Source organism: Suncus etruscus, chromosome 6, assembly GCF_024139225.1.
Source record: "Suncus etruscus isolate mSunEtr1 chromosome 6, mSunEtr1.pri.cur, whole genome shotgun sequence".
Taxonomy (NCBI): Eukaryota; Metazoa; Chordata; class Mammalia; order Eulipotyphla; family Soricidae; genus Suncus; species Suncus etruscus.
The window spans coordinates 1,544,094-1,562,282 of NC_064853.1; the positions used below are offsets into that span (position 1 = coordinate 1,544,094).

General features: G+C 63.4%; 2 protein-coding genes across 2 annotated transcripts in view; one reads left to right on the forward strand and one right to left on the reverse strand.

The window, feature by feature from the left end:
* Nucleotides 1-3,109, forward strand: part of PRKCZ (protein kinase C zeta) — a 30,228-nt gene extending 27,119 nt beyond the window's left edge. Inside the window, exons 10-16 of the mRNA XM_049774559.1 lie at nucleotides 257-392; nucleotides 460-547; nucleotides 1,163-1,282; nucleotides 1,380-1,459; nucleotides 1,712-1,801; nucleotides 2,379-2,494; nucleotides 2,572-3,109. Of these exons, the coding sequence (XP_049630516.1) occupies nucleotides 257-392; nucleotides 460-547; nucleotides 1,163-1,282; nucleotides 1,380-1,459; nucleotides 1,712-1,801; nucleotides 2,379-2,494; nucleotides 2,572-2,659 (718 nt within the window). The 3' untranslated portion in view covers nucleotides 2,660-3,109. The remainder of the gene's footprint in view (nucleotides 1-256; nucleotides 393-459; nucleotides 548-1,162; nucleotides 1,283-1,379; nucleotides 1,460-1,711; nucleotides 1,802-2,378; nucleotides 2,495-2,571) is intronic.
* Nucleotides 3,110-16,783: 13,674 nt separating this feature from the next.
* LOC126010950 (basic salivary proline-rich protein 4-like) lies at nucleotides 16,784-17,985 on the reverse strand. The gene is made up of 3 exons (XM_049774560.1): nucleotides 17,730-17,985; nucleotides 17,549-17,659; nucleotides 16,784-17,406 (listed from the first exon to the last, which is right to left on the reverse strand). Exons 1-3 carry the CDS (start codon nucleotides 17,983-17,985, stop codon nucleotides 16,784-16,786), a joined length of 990 nt encoding a protein of 329 aa, XP_049630517.1.
* Nucleotides 17,986-18,189: the final 204 nt, after the last annotated feature.

Here is an 18,189-nt window from a genome sequence, read left to right on the forward strand (position 1 = left end):
TGTCCCTTTCAGTGCCCTGATCTAGCCTTTCCCGTCTGTAGCACTGGTCAGTCGCCTGCAGGTGTGTGCAGGCATGTACAGGTCTGAGTGTGCTTACAAGTGTGTGTGCGGGTATGTTTGTGCATACCCAGATGTGTGGTGTGCAGGAATGTGGTGGTAGTGGCTGGCTTGGGGGCTGAGCACCCTAATGTCTAGGAACACTGTGTCCTGTGAGGGCACCAGTGGCTGCTCTGACCTCCGGCCCTGCCCGGCCCAGATTCTACGCCGCCGAGATCTGCGTCGCCCTCAACTTCCTGCATGAGCGAGGGATCATCTACCGAGACCTGAAGCTGGACAATGTGCTGCTGGATGCCGACGGCCACATCAAGCTGACAGACTACGGCATGTGCAAGGCAAGGCCGCCACTGGCGGGGCGCACGCGCGTGGCCCTTTCTCCCGGTGACCACTCTGTTCCCACAGGAAGGCCTGGGCCCCGGGGACACGACGAGCACTTTCTGTGGAACCCCCAATTACATCGCCCCTGAAATCCTGCGGGGAGAGGAGTACGGTGAGACTGTGTGCGGCGGCTTTGCCCCTCCCCAAAGCCATTCCTCTGGACTGTCCCAGAGTGGGAGGTGGTGGGGTTTGAGGGGGCAGGCACTGGCCCAGCGGTGGGGCCTCTGACCAGTCTTCCAAGGCCAGCACACAGCACCTGCTACCCTGCCTGGCCCACCAGAGCACTAGGGGCAGGAGGCAGAGTCGGGGCCTCTCAAACTTCCTACGGAGGGGCTGGTTTCTGCTCTTCTGGGTGGGAAAATGGAGTCCTTTGTGCATGTGCAGAGCAAGAGGACTGAGAATAGGAGTGCATGCATAGAACAGGGCTACATGTGTGCAAGCGAGGTCATGTGTGTGAAATATGGTCATGTGTGGGTGGCTAGGTCTCCATGCCCACAGTCTGCGTCATACGTGCTAAGCAGGTTCACAGGTGCGTGTGCATGACCATTGTAGCCATGGGGACGGTGGTGGTCACAGTGCTCAGGTAGAGCCCTGGATGCCATAAGCAGAGGGACCAGCCAGGTCAGTGACTGACTCCAGACATGCCCCCCGGAAACCTTTGGTCAAGGGGTTACCAAGGGGTCTGGACCACGGCATGCACATGCGTGACGCCAGGCTCCTCCTACAGGCTTCAGCGTGGATTGGTGGGCACTGGGGGTCCTCATGTTCGAGATGATGGCGGGGCGATCCCCATTTGACATCATCACAGACAACCCTGACATGAACACGGAAGATTACCTCTTCCAGGGTGAGCGGACAGGGGCAGGAGCTGTCCTTGAAACCAACCTTTGGTCTTCCCTGCCCCAGGGTGCAGCCTCTGATGGCTACCACATATGTTCCCACAGTTATTCTGGAGAAGCCCATTCGGATCCCGCGGTTCCTCTCGGTCAAGGCCTCGCACGTCCTCAAGGGATTCCTCAACAAGGTGGACCCCCCCAACCTGGGCACACGACACACTGTCCCCACATGCCCAGGCATGCATGATGGACATTGCTCCCCATGCTCTGTGCATGCTTCCCACCCAGGGATACAAGAGATATTGCTTCCCACATGCCCACATACTGCTACCCACACGTGTATGCATGACAGGCACTTCCCCCCACATGCCTGTGCACACGAGACACTATTCTGGGCCACGTGTTGTCCTGCTGACTTCCCACTTCTGCTCCAACCCTAGGATCCCAAAGAAAGGCTCGGCTGCCGGCCACAGACAGGCTTTTCTGACATCAAATCTCACGCCTTCTTCCGCAGCATCGACTGGGATCTGGTAAAAGGCTGCCGTCCCCATCACACACATGGCACATACAGAGATGCACATCTGCACGCACGCGCGCAGACACACACACACACACACATACACATATCCTTCAGCCTTGGTGGTGGGCAGGAGGGGCAGGAATGAAGCTGGGGTGAGAAGCTGTGCCAACCAGGGTACCATGAAGTTCCAGCTGAGGCCTTTTTTTAGTGACAACCTGGGCGATGGTCACGAAGACACCTGGGTGGGGCACGTGGTGCTAAGATGAGATGCCACCCCACACATACAGGCCTATAGCCTGTCTGTCACATCCCTCATAGGTCCTTCATCGGGTTCTACCTACCCTGTCCTCCCGCAGATGCGGGAATGTTGTCATAGAAAGGGTCATCATCTAGCCCCGTCTGAGTTTTCGAGCATAAACAGGGCCTCTACTGGGCATGGTGCAGACTATCCTGTCATGCCTGAGAACTGGGGAACAGGCCAGTCTCAGCAGTAGAACGGGCCAGCAGCCTATCTGGTGGCAAGGGGATACACACAGAAGTCAGGGTCCCTGTGCCACCTGGCCACCCCAGACTGCCCATGTCCGCAGCTGGAGAAGAAGCAGGCGCTGCCCCCCTTCCAGCCACAGATCACCGACGACTACGGACTGGACAACTTTGACACCCAGTTCACCAGCGAGCCTGTGCAGCTGACCCCAGACGACGAGTAAGGCTGGGGGTCTGCGGGCTCGGTGGGTGGCTGGGCAGGCAGGGCCAGGCAGCCACAGCTCACTGTGCCCATAGGGACGCCCTCAAGAGGATTGACCAGTCAGAGTTTGAAGGCTTCGAGTACATCAGCCCCCTGCTGCTGCCCACAGAGGAGTCCGTGTGAGGCCCTGTGCGTGCATGGAGGAGCTGTGGTGCCAAGGACCCCAGGGTGCAAACTTGCCCAGAAACAGAGCTGGCACCTAAGGCCACAGCTGTGCAGAGGAATACACACCGTGACCACGGCTAGGCTGAGCCTTTTGTGCGTGTGTGGCCCTGGGCAACCTGGACACCCAACAGAGGCCCAGGAGGTGGCTGCAGGGTCCTGCCTGTGGCCTGCACTCAATTTGCCACATCTGGGTCATTCCCACAGCTGTTCCGGAGCCAGCCTCGCTGTGGGAAACTGGGCATGGGCGTTTTGGAAGCAGCCTGGCTGTGGGGAACTGGGCCCAGGCTGCTCCGGAACCAGGCTCGTGCAGGAAACCGGGCCCAGACACAGCTGTGCAGCTCAGACGCCACAGACAAACGAGGATGAAGGACTTAACCTGACCCCACAAATACATTTCTGGAAACACTAGCCACCCCGTGTCATGTGTCCTGTCAGATTCTATCCTGCGGCGCAGTAATGGCACTGAAAACAAGGACTTTTGGGGGGAATGCCACTTCTAGTGATGCTCAGGAATGGCCCCAGCAGTGCTCAGGGACCTTACGAAGGGCCACTGGAAGGCAAAACAGTCTCCATAACTGCCTGCTTGTAGGAATTTTTATTTGGAGGCTCAGGGATCACTCCTGGCGGTGCTTGGGAGGACCATATGGGGTGCCAGGGCCGGAACACGGGTCTGCACTGTGCAGGGCAAACGCCTTCTCCCTACCCAAACCTCCCCAACCTGGGAATGAGGGCTCAGCAGGGCCGGTGGGGGGGGGGGGACTGCCATCTTCCCCTTTGGCAGGAAGGAGCCATGCTGGGTCGACGGGGGTGAGCCTAGGCCGGCCTGGCGGCCTCACCACACCACGTCCTCGGTGCTTTCCGCCAGGCACTGGGCCAGGTGACCGTCGATGTCCAGTTGGGTCAGCCTACGGGAAAGGAGAATGCCAGTGCCAGTCACACCACTAGTGGCATCCTGGTGGCTGGACTGGACGGCGCAGGTGGGAGGGTCCCTGGCCTCAAGGCCTCTTTCCTGGGGGTGCAGGGTGGGGTCTGTGTCTGAACCAGCCCCTGGGCACTAACCTGGACCCAGCCCTGCTCAAGAAGCTACAGGGTCAGCAGGAGCCGGGCGTTCCATCCCCAAAGCCCCCGAAGGACATCTCAGGGTGAAGCACCTGAAGCTTGGGGGGGCAGGTGTCTGGGTTCCGCTGACCACCCCAAGTCATCCACCCACAGTGGGGACGCCGCCTGCGTCTGCTGGACTGCCCATCCGCTCCGGCCACTGCCAGCCCAGCCCATGCGTCCCCCAATCCTGAGCTCGCCTGCCCTTCACCCCTACCACCACCACCCCCGGCTCAGGAGACAGTGGTGGAAGCTGCAGGGCACCTCGCCAGGTCTCGTCCAGCCCGCTGGACAGGTGCTCCCCAGAACCCGCCCAGTAGGTGGCCCCCGAACTGGGCTTCTCAGGGCTTTGGGGAGAGGTGCAGCAAGAAGCGGAGAGCAGAGGCAGGAATGAGATTTTGAAAGCCCGTCAGGAAGGGGGCCGCAGGGAGGAGGCGCGAGGCGGGGGCCCATTTCCCGGCGCCCGGCAGGACAGGGCGGAGGAGGCCCCGCCCTGGCCGCGGCGCCTCCAGGGGCCACTCACAGCGGCGGGAAGTCGGCCTGGCACAGGGGGCAGCTCCGCAGCCGGGGCGCCGCGTCGTCCAGGGGCGGCTTTGGGGCGCCGGGGGGCGGGCGGGGCGCGGGCGGGAAGGGCGTCCAGGGGAAGGTCTCGCCCGCCACGGCGAAGGCCTCGGGGGCGGCGGCGGGTCCCGGGGCGCGCGCGGGCTCGGGCGGAGGGCGTCCGGGCAGCGGCGGCACCTCCCCGTCGGCGCCCAGCTCCGCGCTCGCCGCGCGCACCAGCGAGGCCCACGGCCGCTCGCACGCGCCGGGCCCCGCGCGCAGGAACCAGGGGCGGCCGTCGGGCGGGCACCTGCGGGCGGGCGGGCGGGCTGCAGCGCGTGGAAGCCGAAACCCCTCCGCGCGCCCCGAAACCCCCGCACGCCGGCCCGCCTCACCCGTCCCCGGGCGGCGGCCTCCGGCGGCTCAGCTTCGGCCGCGGCTTCCGCGCCTCCTGCATTGGGCGGCCGAGGGAGCGACCGGCTCGCGCGCGGCAGCCGGGCCCGGGAACCGACTGCACCGCCGCCGCCCGCCCGGAGCGGACTCCGCCCCATCCGCCTCAGGCCACGCCCCTTACGGAGCAGACTCCGCCCTGCCCGAGCCAGGTCCCGCCCTTGTCCGGCGGAAACCCCGCCCCCTTCCCATGAAGACCCAGCCCCTCCGGAAAAGACCCAGCCCCGTCCGAGCCAGATCCCGCCCTTGTCCGGCGCAGACCCCGCCCCATCCGGTGCAGTCTCCGCCCCCATTTACCGCGGACCCCGCCCCTTCCCGAATCAGGCCCCGCCCCTTCTCCAGCACAGGCCAGCCCACAGTACCGGCCGGCGTCTGTCTACACACCCCTCTCACGCCCCTGGCCGGGCACACGGGTACACACCCACTTCTCACACTGCGGCTTGTGTGTATATACACAAACCTATCCGGCCGTTGGGTCCCACCCGGCAGCGCTCAGGGGTCACTCCTGGCTCTACGCTCAGAAATCGCTCCTGGCAGGCTCGGGGACCATCCGGGACGCCGGGATTCGAACCACCGACCTTCTCTGCAAGCGAGGCAAACGCCTTACATCCATGATATCCCTCCGGCCCCTGCACACAAACCTTTCTGACACGCTGGCACGTGCACGCCCCTCGATCGGCCCAGCTTCTGAACACGGACCTCTACCCAAGCTGACCCGATAGCCCCCATCCAGTTGCCGGCCCCGCAGCTCTGGACCCTCTGCAAGACTCCAGGGCGCGCCTGGCTTTAGGGGGGCAGTGTCTGTGTGTCTCTTTTCCCCAGAGGGGGCCGCAGGGGTGGGGGCAGGTCGCCTACGAGGGGCCACCCGGGCCTCAACCCCAGCGCTGGGCCAGACTGTGTCATAGGACCACCACGGGGTTCCCACAGGGCGGACGCACCGTTTCGCTTCAGTAAAAGTGAAACGCGGTGACAGTGGGACGTGTCCGGGTGCCCGGAGTAGCGGGCCGCGGGCCCAGACACCTCCCCGGCCACCGAGCCATCCGCCACTGGGGGGCAGCAGACTCCCGGCCACCTAAGCGGCAACCGCCCAGCGCGTGGCTGGGGCCGGGACTTGGGCCCCTGTGGCTTCCTCCCGCCCTCCCTGCTCCAGCTTTGGGGACCTTGCACCCCGCAGGCCCCATGTTCCCTCTAGAGTAGCTGTGGAGCTTCTACCCTGAATGTCGGAGACTTCCACCCAAGTTGGGCAGGACCCCTGGAAGCCTGAGACCCAAGAGGAAGGCATGTGCAGCTGGCACCTCTGGGAAGCTGCTCTTCCTCGAGAAACCCAGATGCTCTCGAGCTCATGCTTGTCCCTGCCAACCCTCCCAGGTTCCCTACCCTTGGGTGGGGCCCGTAGGCTCCCTCAAACGTGGCCTCCTCCGGAGGGTCTCCAGTCCCAGCTTAGAGCTGCGTCTGTCTGCCTACATCCCGCAGCGAGGGGCCAAGGGGTGACCAGGCATAGTTCAGGGCATTGCACAGGGCAATGAGGGGGAGGGGGTGTCCTAAAGCTCGGTCCTGTGGCCTTCCCTAGGAAGTTGGGGTTCTGCGCAGGGCCCCCAGCCAGAAACCCACCAGGAGCGGAATGTTGGAGTACCTGAAGAGAGGTACACGATGGTCACAGGAAAATAATTTCTTTTGGTAAAACTGAAATGTTCAGGGCTTACTCCTGGCTCTGTGCTCAGGGGATCGCTTCTGGGACTTCTGGGACCCTATGAGATGGCGAATGTCAGGCCTGGATCAGCCACGTGCAAGGCAAGCTCCTTCCTGCTGCGCTATGCTCTGGCCACAGGAAAGCAATTTGTGGAGCTGAGAATTGAAGCCAGGGTTGGATACTTGTGCCCCCACATGTCGGCCTCCAAGACAAGGCCACCAGTCAGGGGACCAAGATCAATATGCTGCAACATTCACAGTCACAAGGGACATTGAGGACTACAGGAGGTGGCTGGGATGCAGCAAGCCAGCAGGGGGTCAGGTGCCTACAGGAGCCAAGACTCCACAGTGACACATTGGAGGGGTCGGCCAGCCTCCTCCTGCTCCATGGTCCTCCCCCGTGTCCTCCCTCCCAGCAGACCTTCCCAGTGCAGCCCCTTAAGATTAGCTGAGGGCAGTGTTTGAGTCCCATGCTCAGGTCTAAGGACCTCAACCTGTGAAATGGCTGAGGAACTCAGGGCAGACCCAGCATGGCAGCAGGTGGAGTGACGCTGAGGGGGGTGAGGGTCTAGCCCCCTGGGGGTGGGGTCAAGCTATGGGAGAGCAGAGAGCATGTCAGCCCCATGGTGTCCTGGCAGGTGCCTCTTTCCTGTGCAAACAGGCTCACTTCATAGCAGCCAGCAGCCAGGACAGACAGATGGGCCAGGGGCAAGCCAGGGCATGTGGTCTGGGGGCTTGGCCGATGTCCAGGACAGTAGAGGGCCCAGGGGACCCTGGCTCTGCAGCGCCCTGACACTCTCTGCCCTGGATGCAGCCTCTGCTGCAGGGGCACTCGGCACATGTCCACATGTTCATGCATGCTTCAGGCATGTGTTGTGTGTACATGTGTAAATCGCATGTCTGCTGCGTCTAGAACCTGTCTTCGTGTGTGTTGAGTTCCACGTGTGTCTGAGGTGTCAGTATGCACATATGCACACGCATGTTTTCATATGTGTTTGTATGGGGTGCATTCGAGCGCATGCACAAGTGTTGTCTACACTGGGTGGTGGTCTGAGTCCAGCCCCATCCTCACACATCGCTGAACCAATGTACAAGTCAGGGCTCTGTGGGCCTCTTTAGTTTATGGGCCCTTTGGGGGTCCCTGACCCCTTCCTTCCTGTCCACTTTGCCTTCTTCCTGCCTCTCTCCAGCCTGGCCAACACCCCTTGAGTCTCAGTAGCTGTTCAGGGTCACTGCAGAGCTGCTGCAGAAGGACCCTTTGGTGCCCGGTGTCTGAGGGCAGAGCAGCAGAACAGCGGGAGACGCTGGGCAGAGGCAGGAGGGACAGTTCCTGGCCCAAGTGTTGAGCGACTGAGTACAGTACAGTTCTCCACAGTGAGTGGAGATGCAAGAGCAAGGCTTTTTAGGTCTTTCTCCTCCCAAGGCACCTCCATGGCTGGATGTCCTTGGCCTGGCCCCCTCCCACAGGGCGATGCCTTGGAGTTGTCCCAAACCCCCTTTGGAGTGCCGCTAGGGGACAATGCCCCAGCCACGGAGCCTTGATGCCAGGCGCCCCTCAACTCAGGGCCACCCATTTCCTCTCCCCAAAGGAATCTTTGACACCAGCAGCCCACCCTGAGCTCTGTGCTCACCCCTGGTCTTCTGCCAATTGGTGGGGGGAACCAAATTCGTGTTTGTGCCTGGCCTGAGGCCTCCCAGCTGAGCCCCCAGAAGTGCACAAGCACCCACACGTATTCTGGGCGAGCTGGAGCACAGGGCCCAAACCTCAGCCCTCACTGGAAGCCACCCCCTCGTTCCCCCGCCCAGGGAGGCAGGTTGGGGGGTCCTGTGGAACCCCTTCTGTGCACGTGCTTTTCTGGGGCTCCTGAGCAGCCCGCCGGCCTGCCTCGTGCCCCAGACCTGCGACATGCCGCCCGCCTGCCATCAGGAGAGGCGAGTTGGGACTTTGTACCCCAAGTCTGCGGAATGTGAGTCTGTGAAGCACCTCGCAGTGCCGAGAGCATTCTCGGGGCCCCGTCCCCCTCCCCCTGCAGCCCACCCTCCTCAAATCTCAAACCCAGGGTCTGCTTCGAGGACAGGACAGCGCACAGCCTCATCCTGCCAGTGCCTAGAGAGAGAGGCCGGCGAGGAGAAAGAAAGGGGGGGAGGGTGGGGCCGGGTAGGTGGCGCTGGAGGTAAGGTGTCCCTGCCTTGCAAGCGCTAGCCAAGGAAGGACCGTGGTTCGATCCCCCCGGCGTCCCCATATGGTCCCCCCCCCCCAAGCCAGGGGCGATTTTCTGAGCACAATAGCCAGGAGTAACCCCTGAGCGTCAACCGGGTGTGGCCCAAAAAAGATTAAAAAAAAAAAAAAAAAAAAAAAAAAAAAAAAAAAAAAAGAAAGGGGGAGGGTGTTTCCAAGGATCTGGGAGCCCCTCCCAAGCTTGGGGTGCCCAGCTTCCCCAGGGCCAGCCTGGGAGCGGCTGCAGGAGGAGCCCCAGAGTGGGGCCGGCCAGCCCCCTCCCTGCAGCTGCCCAGCAGCCCAGTCCAGCCTGAGGGCTGCAGGGGGGCGGGAAGGCCTCTGGCTGCAGCTGCCCAGCCTGGTCACCTGTTTCCACTGGGGGCCCTGGCCCCAGCCCCCCAACCCTTCCTCCCCCGGGGGGCCAAGGCGGGGGGGGGCCGGCCCGGCGTGCATCTGGGGTGCTGGCGGGGAGGCGCGCTGGAGGGGCGGCGGCCCCGGCCCGGGCAGGAAGGGAGTGACGTCAGCGTGCCTGGAATCTGCTGTTTGGAGGCGTCGCCATGGAGACCGGAAGGCGCAGGGGCGGGTAAAAAATAGCCCGGGAGGGGGCTCGGGGCCCCGCCGACCGGGAGGGGAGCCGAGGGGGCGGCCGGCCGGGCCGGGCCTCGAGGCCGCTGCAGGCCCGAGGGGCCACGGCGCTTCCAGCTGGGCCCACGGGGGTCGCCGGGGTCCCGCAGGGCGCTGTCCTGACCTCGCCAGGGCCGCCCGGTGCTGCGGGGCTCCCTCCCTCTGCACACCCCCGAACCCTTGGCCCTGTCCCCGCCCAGGCCCAGCGCGCTGCCCGGCCCGGGGGGCGCCTCTCCCGACGCCCCCGCTGCAGCCCGGGGGCTGGCCCAGGCGGTGCCCACCTCGTCTCTGTGCCCCCAGCCCGCCCGCCCCGCCTCGGTGGCCAGAGTGGGCCTGTGCCCAGGCCAGGGCTGCAGGCGAGGAGGGCGAACCCACCCAGAAGACGCCCCCTCCCTGCCCCCTCGCCCTCCCCGGGCCCCTCCAGCCCGCCCCGGCACAGGGAGGGGTCCCTGGAGCTGGGGGGTCGCGCCCGCCACGCCCACCCCTGCTCGAAAGGCGCTGTTTGGAGAGGGGGAGGGCTGGGGCCCGGGGCAGGGGCGCTGCTTCCCCCAAGAAATAGCTCACGTGCCTTATGTAAGAGTGAGCTCACTCGCCGCCTCCCTGCCAGGAGCCGCGGGAAGCCAGCACGGGAGGGGTGGGAGGAGGGCCCGGCCAGCGCGGGGCCCACCCAGTGCCCACCGCCAGCCCAGCAGCAGGGCCGGACCGCGAGGGGACAGCGAGGGCCCAGGGCTGGGGCTGGGCCTGGGCCGGCCAAGGGCCCCTGAGGTCGCTGAAGCTTCTGCTTCCTCCCGCCCCACCAGCCTGCACTGACCCTCAGCTGGGGGGACAGTCTCCAGCCCTCCTGGGGTGGCCAACTCCACTCCAAGCCACCTGGCCCAGTGGTTATCCCTGGGGTGCAGGGAGCCAGGGCAGGCAGGCCGAGAGGACTGAACAGGACGGGGTCAGGGGGGCCCTGCTCAGGCCATCCTGGGCTGGGGCTATAGGATGCAACCACCTCCCTCTCCTGCCCAGTCTCGGGCACTCCCGGTCCGGGCCTTGGCCTGAGGCTGCACCAGCTCCCCAGTCCCCACCCGGAGTTCTCAGCCTGCTGGGCCCAGCCACAGAGGGTCCTCCAGGTCTTGCCTGCCCACTCCCATACCCAGAGCAGCGAGTGTGGCCTGGGGCCTGGAGGCAGCAGCAGCGGTGCCTGTGATCGGCCGGGTGTGGCCAGCAAGGCCACATTCCACAGTGGCACAGGACACAGGGTCCTGCAGGTGGGCCCGGCCCCCTCTCCTGCATCTCACCTCAGACACCTGGCTGCCTGCCAGGGGCTCACGGGAGGGGCTCCCAGAGCTTTCTACTCCCTCCCTGGGGGACGCGGGGTGCGCGATTAGGCAACCCCAGCCAGACCCATCCACACTGCCATGCGCCAAGGCATGGCGGGAAGCATCTGGGCTGCAGGGCTTGGCCAGGAAAGGACTCCCACATTCCCCCCACTTCCTGGAAAGCCTGTGGGGATGCTGCCCAGCAGACACAGGGAGGCCCAGCAGCATGTCTGCAGTGATGAGTGGGCTCCCCACTCCAGTGAACCCGCTGTCGCTGAACCCATGTGCAAGCCACACGCCTGGTCTTCTGGAGGAGCGGACTGCGCTGGCCTGAGCTCAGTGGAGGAAATCCATAGCCCCAGCTGCTGGGACACCTGTAGGGACAGCATTTGGTCGTGGGGGACCCCAGCACACAGCCTATGGGGTGAGCTCAGCCATGCTCTGGCCTCACCTGCCACTGAGCAATCCCTGGCTCTGGAATCATTTGTGCCAAAGAAAGACATGCCCTGAGACAAGAAAGCCAAAAGAACTCCAAAAGGGATTATGCGGGGCCCGTGGTCAGCCCTCCAGCTGATCTCTGTGTTCTCTCGGGTTTACAGCAGGGCCTTCGCCACTGGGGATCTCCTCACCGTGCAGGGACACTTATGTCTCCCTGGCCCCCGAACCCTCCCCAGCCCTCTGTCCACCGTTCAAAGTAGCTACAGAGTTAACGATTTTAGGTGTTCAGGGGTTACTCCTGGCTCTGCGTTCAGGAACCACTTCTGGAAGTGTTCAGGGGACCAGAAGAGATGCCCCAGGGATTGAACTAGGGTCAGCCCGGTGCTAAGCAAAGCACCTTCCCTCTTAGTCTCCAGCAGAAGCATCACTGACCACACCAGCTTCCTCGATCTCTGACACTTGGACCCGCCCCTCCTGCACAATTCAGCCTAGAACTTCCTTGTTCCCCAGAGTTGGCGAACCCCTCTTCTAAGTTCACCAAGCCTCTCTGCACCCAAAGGCGGCCCTGAGGCCACCTACTATCTCAGTGTGGGGAGACCCTGCACTTGCCATCTGGGGCAGCCAATTACTCACTCACTGAACAATGCAAAGAAATGGGCTGCTGTTAAAACGACCGGTTTCAGGGGCTGGAGCGATAGCACAGCAGATAGGGCATTTGCCTTGCACACAACTGACCCAGGTTTGATCCCTGGCATCCCTTAGAGTCCCCTGAATCTGCCAGGAATTCTGAATCAGGAGTAATTCCTGAGCACCACTGGGTGTGGCACACAAACAATAAAATGACCAGTTTTGCGGCTTGTGGGGCCCCATCCTGGAGCTTGAAATCTGTTGCCCTGTGGTCTCCCAACTCACACCCCTCTGCATGCTGAGCTGGCATGCTGCCAGCTTGGCCAGGGTCACTGCAGCCATCAGCTCAGTGGGTGCCTGGGACCTGCCCACCCTCCCCTCAGTGTTTCGTTTTTTTTTTTTTGTTTTTGGTTTTTGGGCTACATCCGTTTGATGCTCAGGGGTTCCTCCTGGCTAAGCGCTCAGAAATTGCCCCTGGCTTGGGGGGACCATATGGGACGCCGGGGGATCGAACCGCGGTCCTCTAGCGCCACCTCTTTGGCCCCAGTGTTTAGTTTTTGGGCAAACTCCCTCCCCACTGTGCTATTGTCCAGCCCCCCTCTTCTCAGTGTTGGGGCCAGCTTCCAGTTGGGGTCCTTGCAGAATTGTGGTGCTGACTGGTTTTCTAGTTTTTTCTTTGATCATCTGCTACTGAAAATTCAAGAGTTCTTGTTTGGGGGTTGGAACAATAGTACAGTGGGCAGGGCATTTGCCTTGCACGTGGCCAACCCAGGACAGGAGGCAGTTTGAATCCCGGCATCCCATATGGTCCCCAGAGCCTTCCAGGAGTAATTTCTGAGCATAGAGCCAGGAGGAACCCCTGATCTTATCAGATGTAGCCCCCCAAAAAAGAGTTCTTTGTTTCACAGATTCCCCCTGGCCAGCTGTATTTAGGGGTTACTCTCTGCTTGGTGCTGAAGTGATTCCAGGCTCTGCCCTCAGTGTCTGCTCTCTATTAGGGAGGACTCAGATCCCACCCTGAGCTCCATCCCCAGCACAGAATCACAGACTCGTTCTCTCTCTCTCTCTCTCTCTCTCTCTCTCTCTCTCTCTCTCTCTCTCTCTCTCTCTCTCTCTCTCTCTCTCTCCCCCCCTCTCTCGAGGACCAATGTCATTGTCCCAGGGCCAGGCTGAGTGATTGGTGTCACCCAGCATAGCAGACCTGGGCAGAAGTTTCACACCTCCCCAGTGCTTGATTGAGGGGTGGCTGCCTGTCAGTGCTGCGGGCTGGGAGCCCGCAGTGACCAGGCATGCAGGACAATGTGGTGTTTGGTGTCAGGGACCACCAGGGCCATCTCAGGCTGCTCTGGAGACCATAGGGGCCAGGATGGAACCTGGATGATATGACCTGCAAGATCAGTGCAGGCAGACCAGTTCCCACTCTGCAATTCTGTCGGTCTGACTTTTGGGTCACACCCGGGGATGTTCTGGGGCTACTCCCCGCCCTGTGCTCAGGGCACGACTCACACCCGGTGGTGGTTGGGGCATTGAACCAACTGCACAGGAAGCCCTGCTGTTCCGCTCTTCCGAGCCACACTTGGGGCTTTATCTATTTTTCTTTTTGGGTCACACCAGCAATGCCCAGGGCTTACTTCTGCCTCTGTGCTCAGGGATTACTTTTAGTAGGCTTGAGGGACCATAAGGGGTCAGGGGTACCGGGGATTGAATGTGGGTTGTCCTCATACAACACAAGCATCATACCTACTGTGCTAGGGTTCTGTCCATCACCCCAGAGTGGCGTATTTTACCAAGAAGTTTTGTCATTCCAGCCACTTCTAGCTACAGAAAATCAGCAAGAGGGATGGGGAAGGCTCGCGTGTGGGATCTGCTGGAGCCGGGACTGGCCACATGGTGCGGCCAGCTCTGAGCAAGGCCCTTTTTTACTGACCATCATGATGCTCAGCCCACACCCAAGCATCCCAACGCACTCAGAAGGCTGCTCTGTGGGGCTTCCCCTGTTGCGTGTCTCCTTCAGAGCCTGTGGGCTTCAGTGGGGTGGGGGAACCGCAAAGCATGTGGCTTCTTCCCAACCCACTCCCAGCGCTAGTGTGAGTGCTCCGGTGAAGATCCAGGTCCCCCTTGCATGTCCCCCGGCTCCTGGGCACAGCCCCGTGTGTGATGAGCCAAGGCTGTTCACTGCTGCCCTGCCTGCGGCCCAGCAGCTGCCTTCAGGGTATCTTGGTCTCATCTCATTGCAAAACCTCATCTTCCCCATGTTGGTTCTTGGTCTGCGGGTGCTCCCCAGGGTCAGCCTCACTGGGCCTCACTGGGCGGCTCCGTCTGGGGCAGAAAAGCTGCGGAGGAAGGAAATCCGCGGTGGTCAGCTCCTCTAGCGGAAGCCAGCGGAGCAAGGACATGTGTGGCTTCCTCTGTGATCCAAGTCGCCCTCTCTACACCCCCGAGACTCAGCCCCTGTAATCGGGGGCCCTGTAACTGGCACCCTGTAATCAGTAGGCGCACACGTTGGGTTCTGGGTGCAGGGAAGGAACCCAGGGCCACCTGCATGTGACACCCTAGCCCACTCCCAGCCAACACTATGGTTGCTTTCTGCAGAAGATAGCATTTAGGTGGGTTCACAGAGTCCCAGCTCTGTGGTGTCACTTTTCTCAGGGCTTCTTGGTGGCACAGCTGCAGTGATGAGAATGCGGTGGCATCTGTGACCTCGGGTTTCTGACTTGTCTGTGAATAATGGAGCTGTCCCTGTGGTCCTACTGAGGCATGGTTGAGCTTCACCCAATGCACAAAACCCTTCTGCCTGGGGCCGGAGAGATAGCATGGAGGTAAGGCGTTTACCTTTCATGCAGAAGGTCATCGGTTCAAATCCCGCCATCCCATATGGTCCCCCGTGCTGGCCAGGAGCAATTTCTGAGCGAGGAAAAATCCTTGAGCACAGCTGGGTGTGACCCATAAATCACACTCACACACACACACACAAAAAAAAAAACCCCAAACCCTCTGCCTGCCCACCCCCATTGTTCTGGGCTGTGCCTGGGGCCTCCCCGCTAGACTAGGTGGGTAATGATGGGCCACAGAACAAGTCTGTGTCCGCAAGTTCTTTCATAAAGGGCTGGGGGCGACCATGGGTTCTGGGAACAGGCAGGAGACTGGCTCCTGGCAGGGAGCAGGTAGTTCATGGGAGTGAGGCGTATCAGTGTGGCCATTCATGTTCAGTGACTGTGAGCAGGGGCCCCTAAACCCCTGCATCCCACCTTGCTTGTCCTAGGGTAAAACAGTCTGCTTCACAGTGCGGGGGGGTCAGTAGGGGTGCCCTCATAGATGAACTATCAGAGATGAATGAATAGTTGGTGATGGACCCTCAGAAATACGCCCTCAGAGATGGACCCTCAGAGATAAATGCTCAGAAACGGACCCTCAGGGGTTGGAGAGATAGCACAGTGGTACAGCATTTGCCTTTTACATGTCCAAGCCAGAATGGACCTGGGTTTGATCCCATATGATCCCCAAAGCTTGTCAAGGGTGATTTTCTGAGTGAAGAGCAAGGAGTGCTGCCAAGTATGGCCCAAAAATTCCCCCCAAAAGACAAAGAAATGGACCCTCAGTGATGATGGACCTCATCAGGTATGAACTTTCAGAGCTGGACCCTCAGAGATGAATGCTAAGAGATGGACCTTCAGAAATGAATGCTTGGGGCCAGAGCGGTGGTGCAGCGGTATGGCCTTCGCCTTGCACTTAGGATGGATCTTGGTTCGATCCCCTGGCGTCTCATATGGTCCCCAAAACCAGGAGTGATTTCTGAGTGCATAGCTAGGAGTAACTCGAACGTCACTGGGTGTGGCCCAAAAGTCAAAAAAAAAATAAAAGAGGAAAGGAAAAGAAAAAGAAATGGATGCTTAAGAGATGGACGCTCAGGCCTGGAGAGATAGCACAGTGGTATTTGCCTTGCAGGCAGCCAATCCAGGACCTAAGGTGGTTGGTTCAAATCCCGGTGTCCCATATGGTCTTGGGCCCGGAGAGATAGCACAGCAGTGTTTGCCTTGCAAGCAGGCGATTCAGGACCAAAGGTGGTTGGTTCGAATCCCGGTGTCCCATAGGGTCCCCCTTGCCTGCCAGGAGCTATTTCTGAGCAGACAGCCAGGAGTAACCCCTGCGCACTGCCGGGTGTGGCCCAAAAAACAAAAACAAAAACAAAACAAAACAAAAAAAAGAGATGGACGCTCTGAGTTGAACCTTTTGGAGGTTGGGGTTTGGGTTACTCATGGCTCTATGCTCAGACTTCGCTGGGATGCCGGGAATCGAACAGGCTCCATGTCGGATCTGTCCTGCTGTTGTGCTATTGCTCCGGCCACTGGGACGAACTTTTAGACTCTGCAGGGTGGCGGACAGGATCTTTACCCTCACTCGAAATGGCAAAATGCAATATGTGCTTCATAGATTATTGTTAAAATGAGATGCTTTTGTGTGAGTGTTTGTCTGTTTTGGCAGGTCTGACTCTTAGTTTAAAATTTTGGCTCTTTGGGTCGAACTTGTTCGCCACAGCCCCTCAGTGACAGACCCTTCGGGGTCTCGAACCAGCCCCCCAAGTCGGCTGCAGCCAATTCCCACTGCGGTTCCTCCGCTGGGGGCCCAGCAGGAGGCTGGAGAGGGCAGCCATGGGGGGCATGAGACCCCTTGTCTTCCTCAGTCCCTAGCGCTGGCGGGCAGGCTGCAGGTGGCCTGGGGGGTCTGAGCCAAGCCCCGGGATGGGGGGGGTGCGGGCTCGCCTCAGGGGGACCCCAGGTCGGACACCCGAGAGACGGAGGCAGGAGAGACTTTCTCAGCAGGTTGGCTGGGCATTCCGCCCTGGGGCGTCCGCGGCGGGAAACGGGGTCCCGCCGCCACCGCTGAGGGAAAATGTGGCCGGCACGCGGTCGGTGGTCGGTCGCGTCGGGCGCCCGGACTCCGGACCCCGCGGTGCTTTCCCGGCCCGGGCGGGCGGCCTTTGTGGGGCGTCGCTGAGGGGCGCGGCGCCCGCGGCGTGACGTGGAGCCCCGTGGTGGGAGGGGAGGGGAAGGAGGGCGCGCGCGCGCGCGTGTGTGTGTGTGTGACGGGCTGCGGTCAGGCCGCGCGGCCCGGCCGAGGGAGCGAGCGAGCGAGCGAGCGAGCGCCCCCGGCGGGCCTGCGGTCGCGGGGGGCCGCGTGTGGCTTCGGGGCCCGGAGGCGGCGGCCGCGGGCGCGGCTGGACGGGCGCCTCAGCCGCCGCGCAGGAAGCGGCTCGGCCGGAAAAGGGGCCGCGGGCGCCGCCGCCGCCGCCGCCTGCCCCCCCTCGCGGACGGGACGGCCTTCCGGTGGGCGGGGCCTCGCGCTGGGGCGTGGCCGGGCGGGCCCGAGGGGGCGAGGGGGCGGGGCCTCGCGGCGCCGAGCGGATCCGAGCACGGCCGATTGGGCCCGAGGGGGCAGGGGGCGGAGCCGAGCGCCTCCGAACGCGGCCGAGCGTAGCCGATTGGGCCCGAGGGGGCGTGGCCCGCCGTAGCCGAGCGCGGCCGATCGGGCCGAGGGGCGGCGAGTGGGCGGGGCGGAGCGGAGCCGAGCGCGGCCGAGCGCCTCCGAAGCCGGCCGAGCGCGCGTGCCTGGAAGCGAGCGCCTCGGAGGGAGGCGGGCGCTCGCATTCCATCCGGGCCGGCGCTGCGGGTCGTCCGCTCTCTCGGTGCCGCTCGTCCGCTCGCTCGCTCGCTCGCTGGCTGGCTGGCTGGCTGGCGCGCGGGGGCTGGGGCTGGGCTGGGCTGGGCTGAGGCGGCGGCGCGGCGCGGCGGGGCGGGGCGGGGCGGCGCGGCGCGGGGCGGGGCGGCGGCGTGAGCTCAGCGCCGGGTGCTCAGTCCGAGCCGGAGCGAGCCGCGGGAGGATGCGCGCCGGGGCCCGCGCCGCCGCCCTCGCCGTCGCCCTCGCCCGCGCCCTCGCCTTCCGCGCCGCCGTCGCCGTCGCCGTCGCCGCGCTCTGAGGGCGTCGCTCGCAGCCGGGCGGGGCGGTCGGGGGGCGCGCGTGCGTGCGGGCGGGCGGGCCGGGCCCTCCGGGCCGGGCCGGGCCATCGCGGGCCGGCGGCGCCGCCGGGACGAGCCGCGCGGGCGGCGCGCGGTGGGGGGCGCGGGGCGGCGGGCTCGGCCTCGGCCTCTCGGGCCTGCCGGGCGTGTCGGGCGCCCCGGGCCCGGCGGCGGCGGCGGCGATTCGCGGGCCTCGGCGCCGCCCCCCGCCGCCCGCGCGGCCCCCGCGAGCCCCGGGCCCGCGAGCGTTGGCGTTGGCGTTGGCGGCGCGCGCCGGGGCATGCCCCGCGCCTAGGGCCCGGGGGGCGCGCGGGGGGCCGCGCGGGGGGGCCCGGGCGCGGCGCGGGGCGCGGGGCGCGTGGATGCGGCGGCGGGCGCCGGCGCCGGGCTGCCGCGGCGGGACCCCTTCGCGCCGCCCGCCTTCCCCTTCGCGGCGCCGGGCGGCGAGGCCGAGGCCGCGGCGGCGGCGGCGGCGGCGGCGGCGGC

Excerpts from the sequence above, each read along its gene's own strand:
- LOC126010950 (XM_049774560.1), bottom strand. The coding sequence starts at position 17,985 with ATGCCCCGGCGCGCGCCGCCAACGCCAACGCCAACGCTCGCGGGCCCG. Across the intron at positions 17,660-17,729 it reads GGCCCGGCCCGGCCCGGAGG|AGCGCGGCGACGGCGACGGC; the intron begins GCCCGGCCCGCC and ends CGACGCCCTCAG. Across the intron at positions 17,407-17,548 it reads TCCTCCCGCGGCTCGCTCCG|CCAGCGAGCGAGCGAGCGAG; the intron begins GCTCGGACTGAG and ends CCAGCCAGCCAG.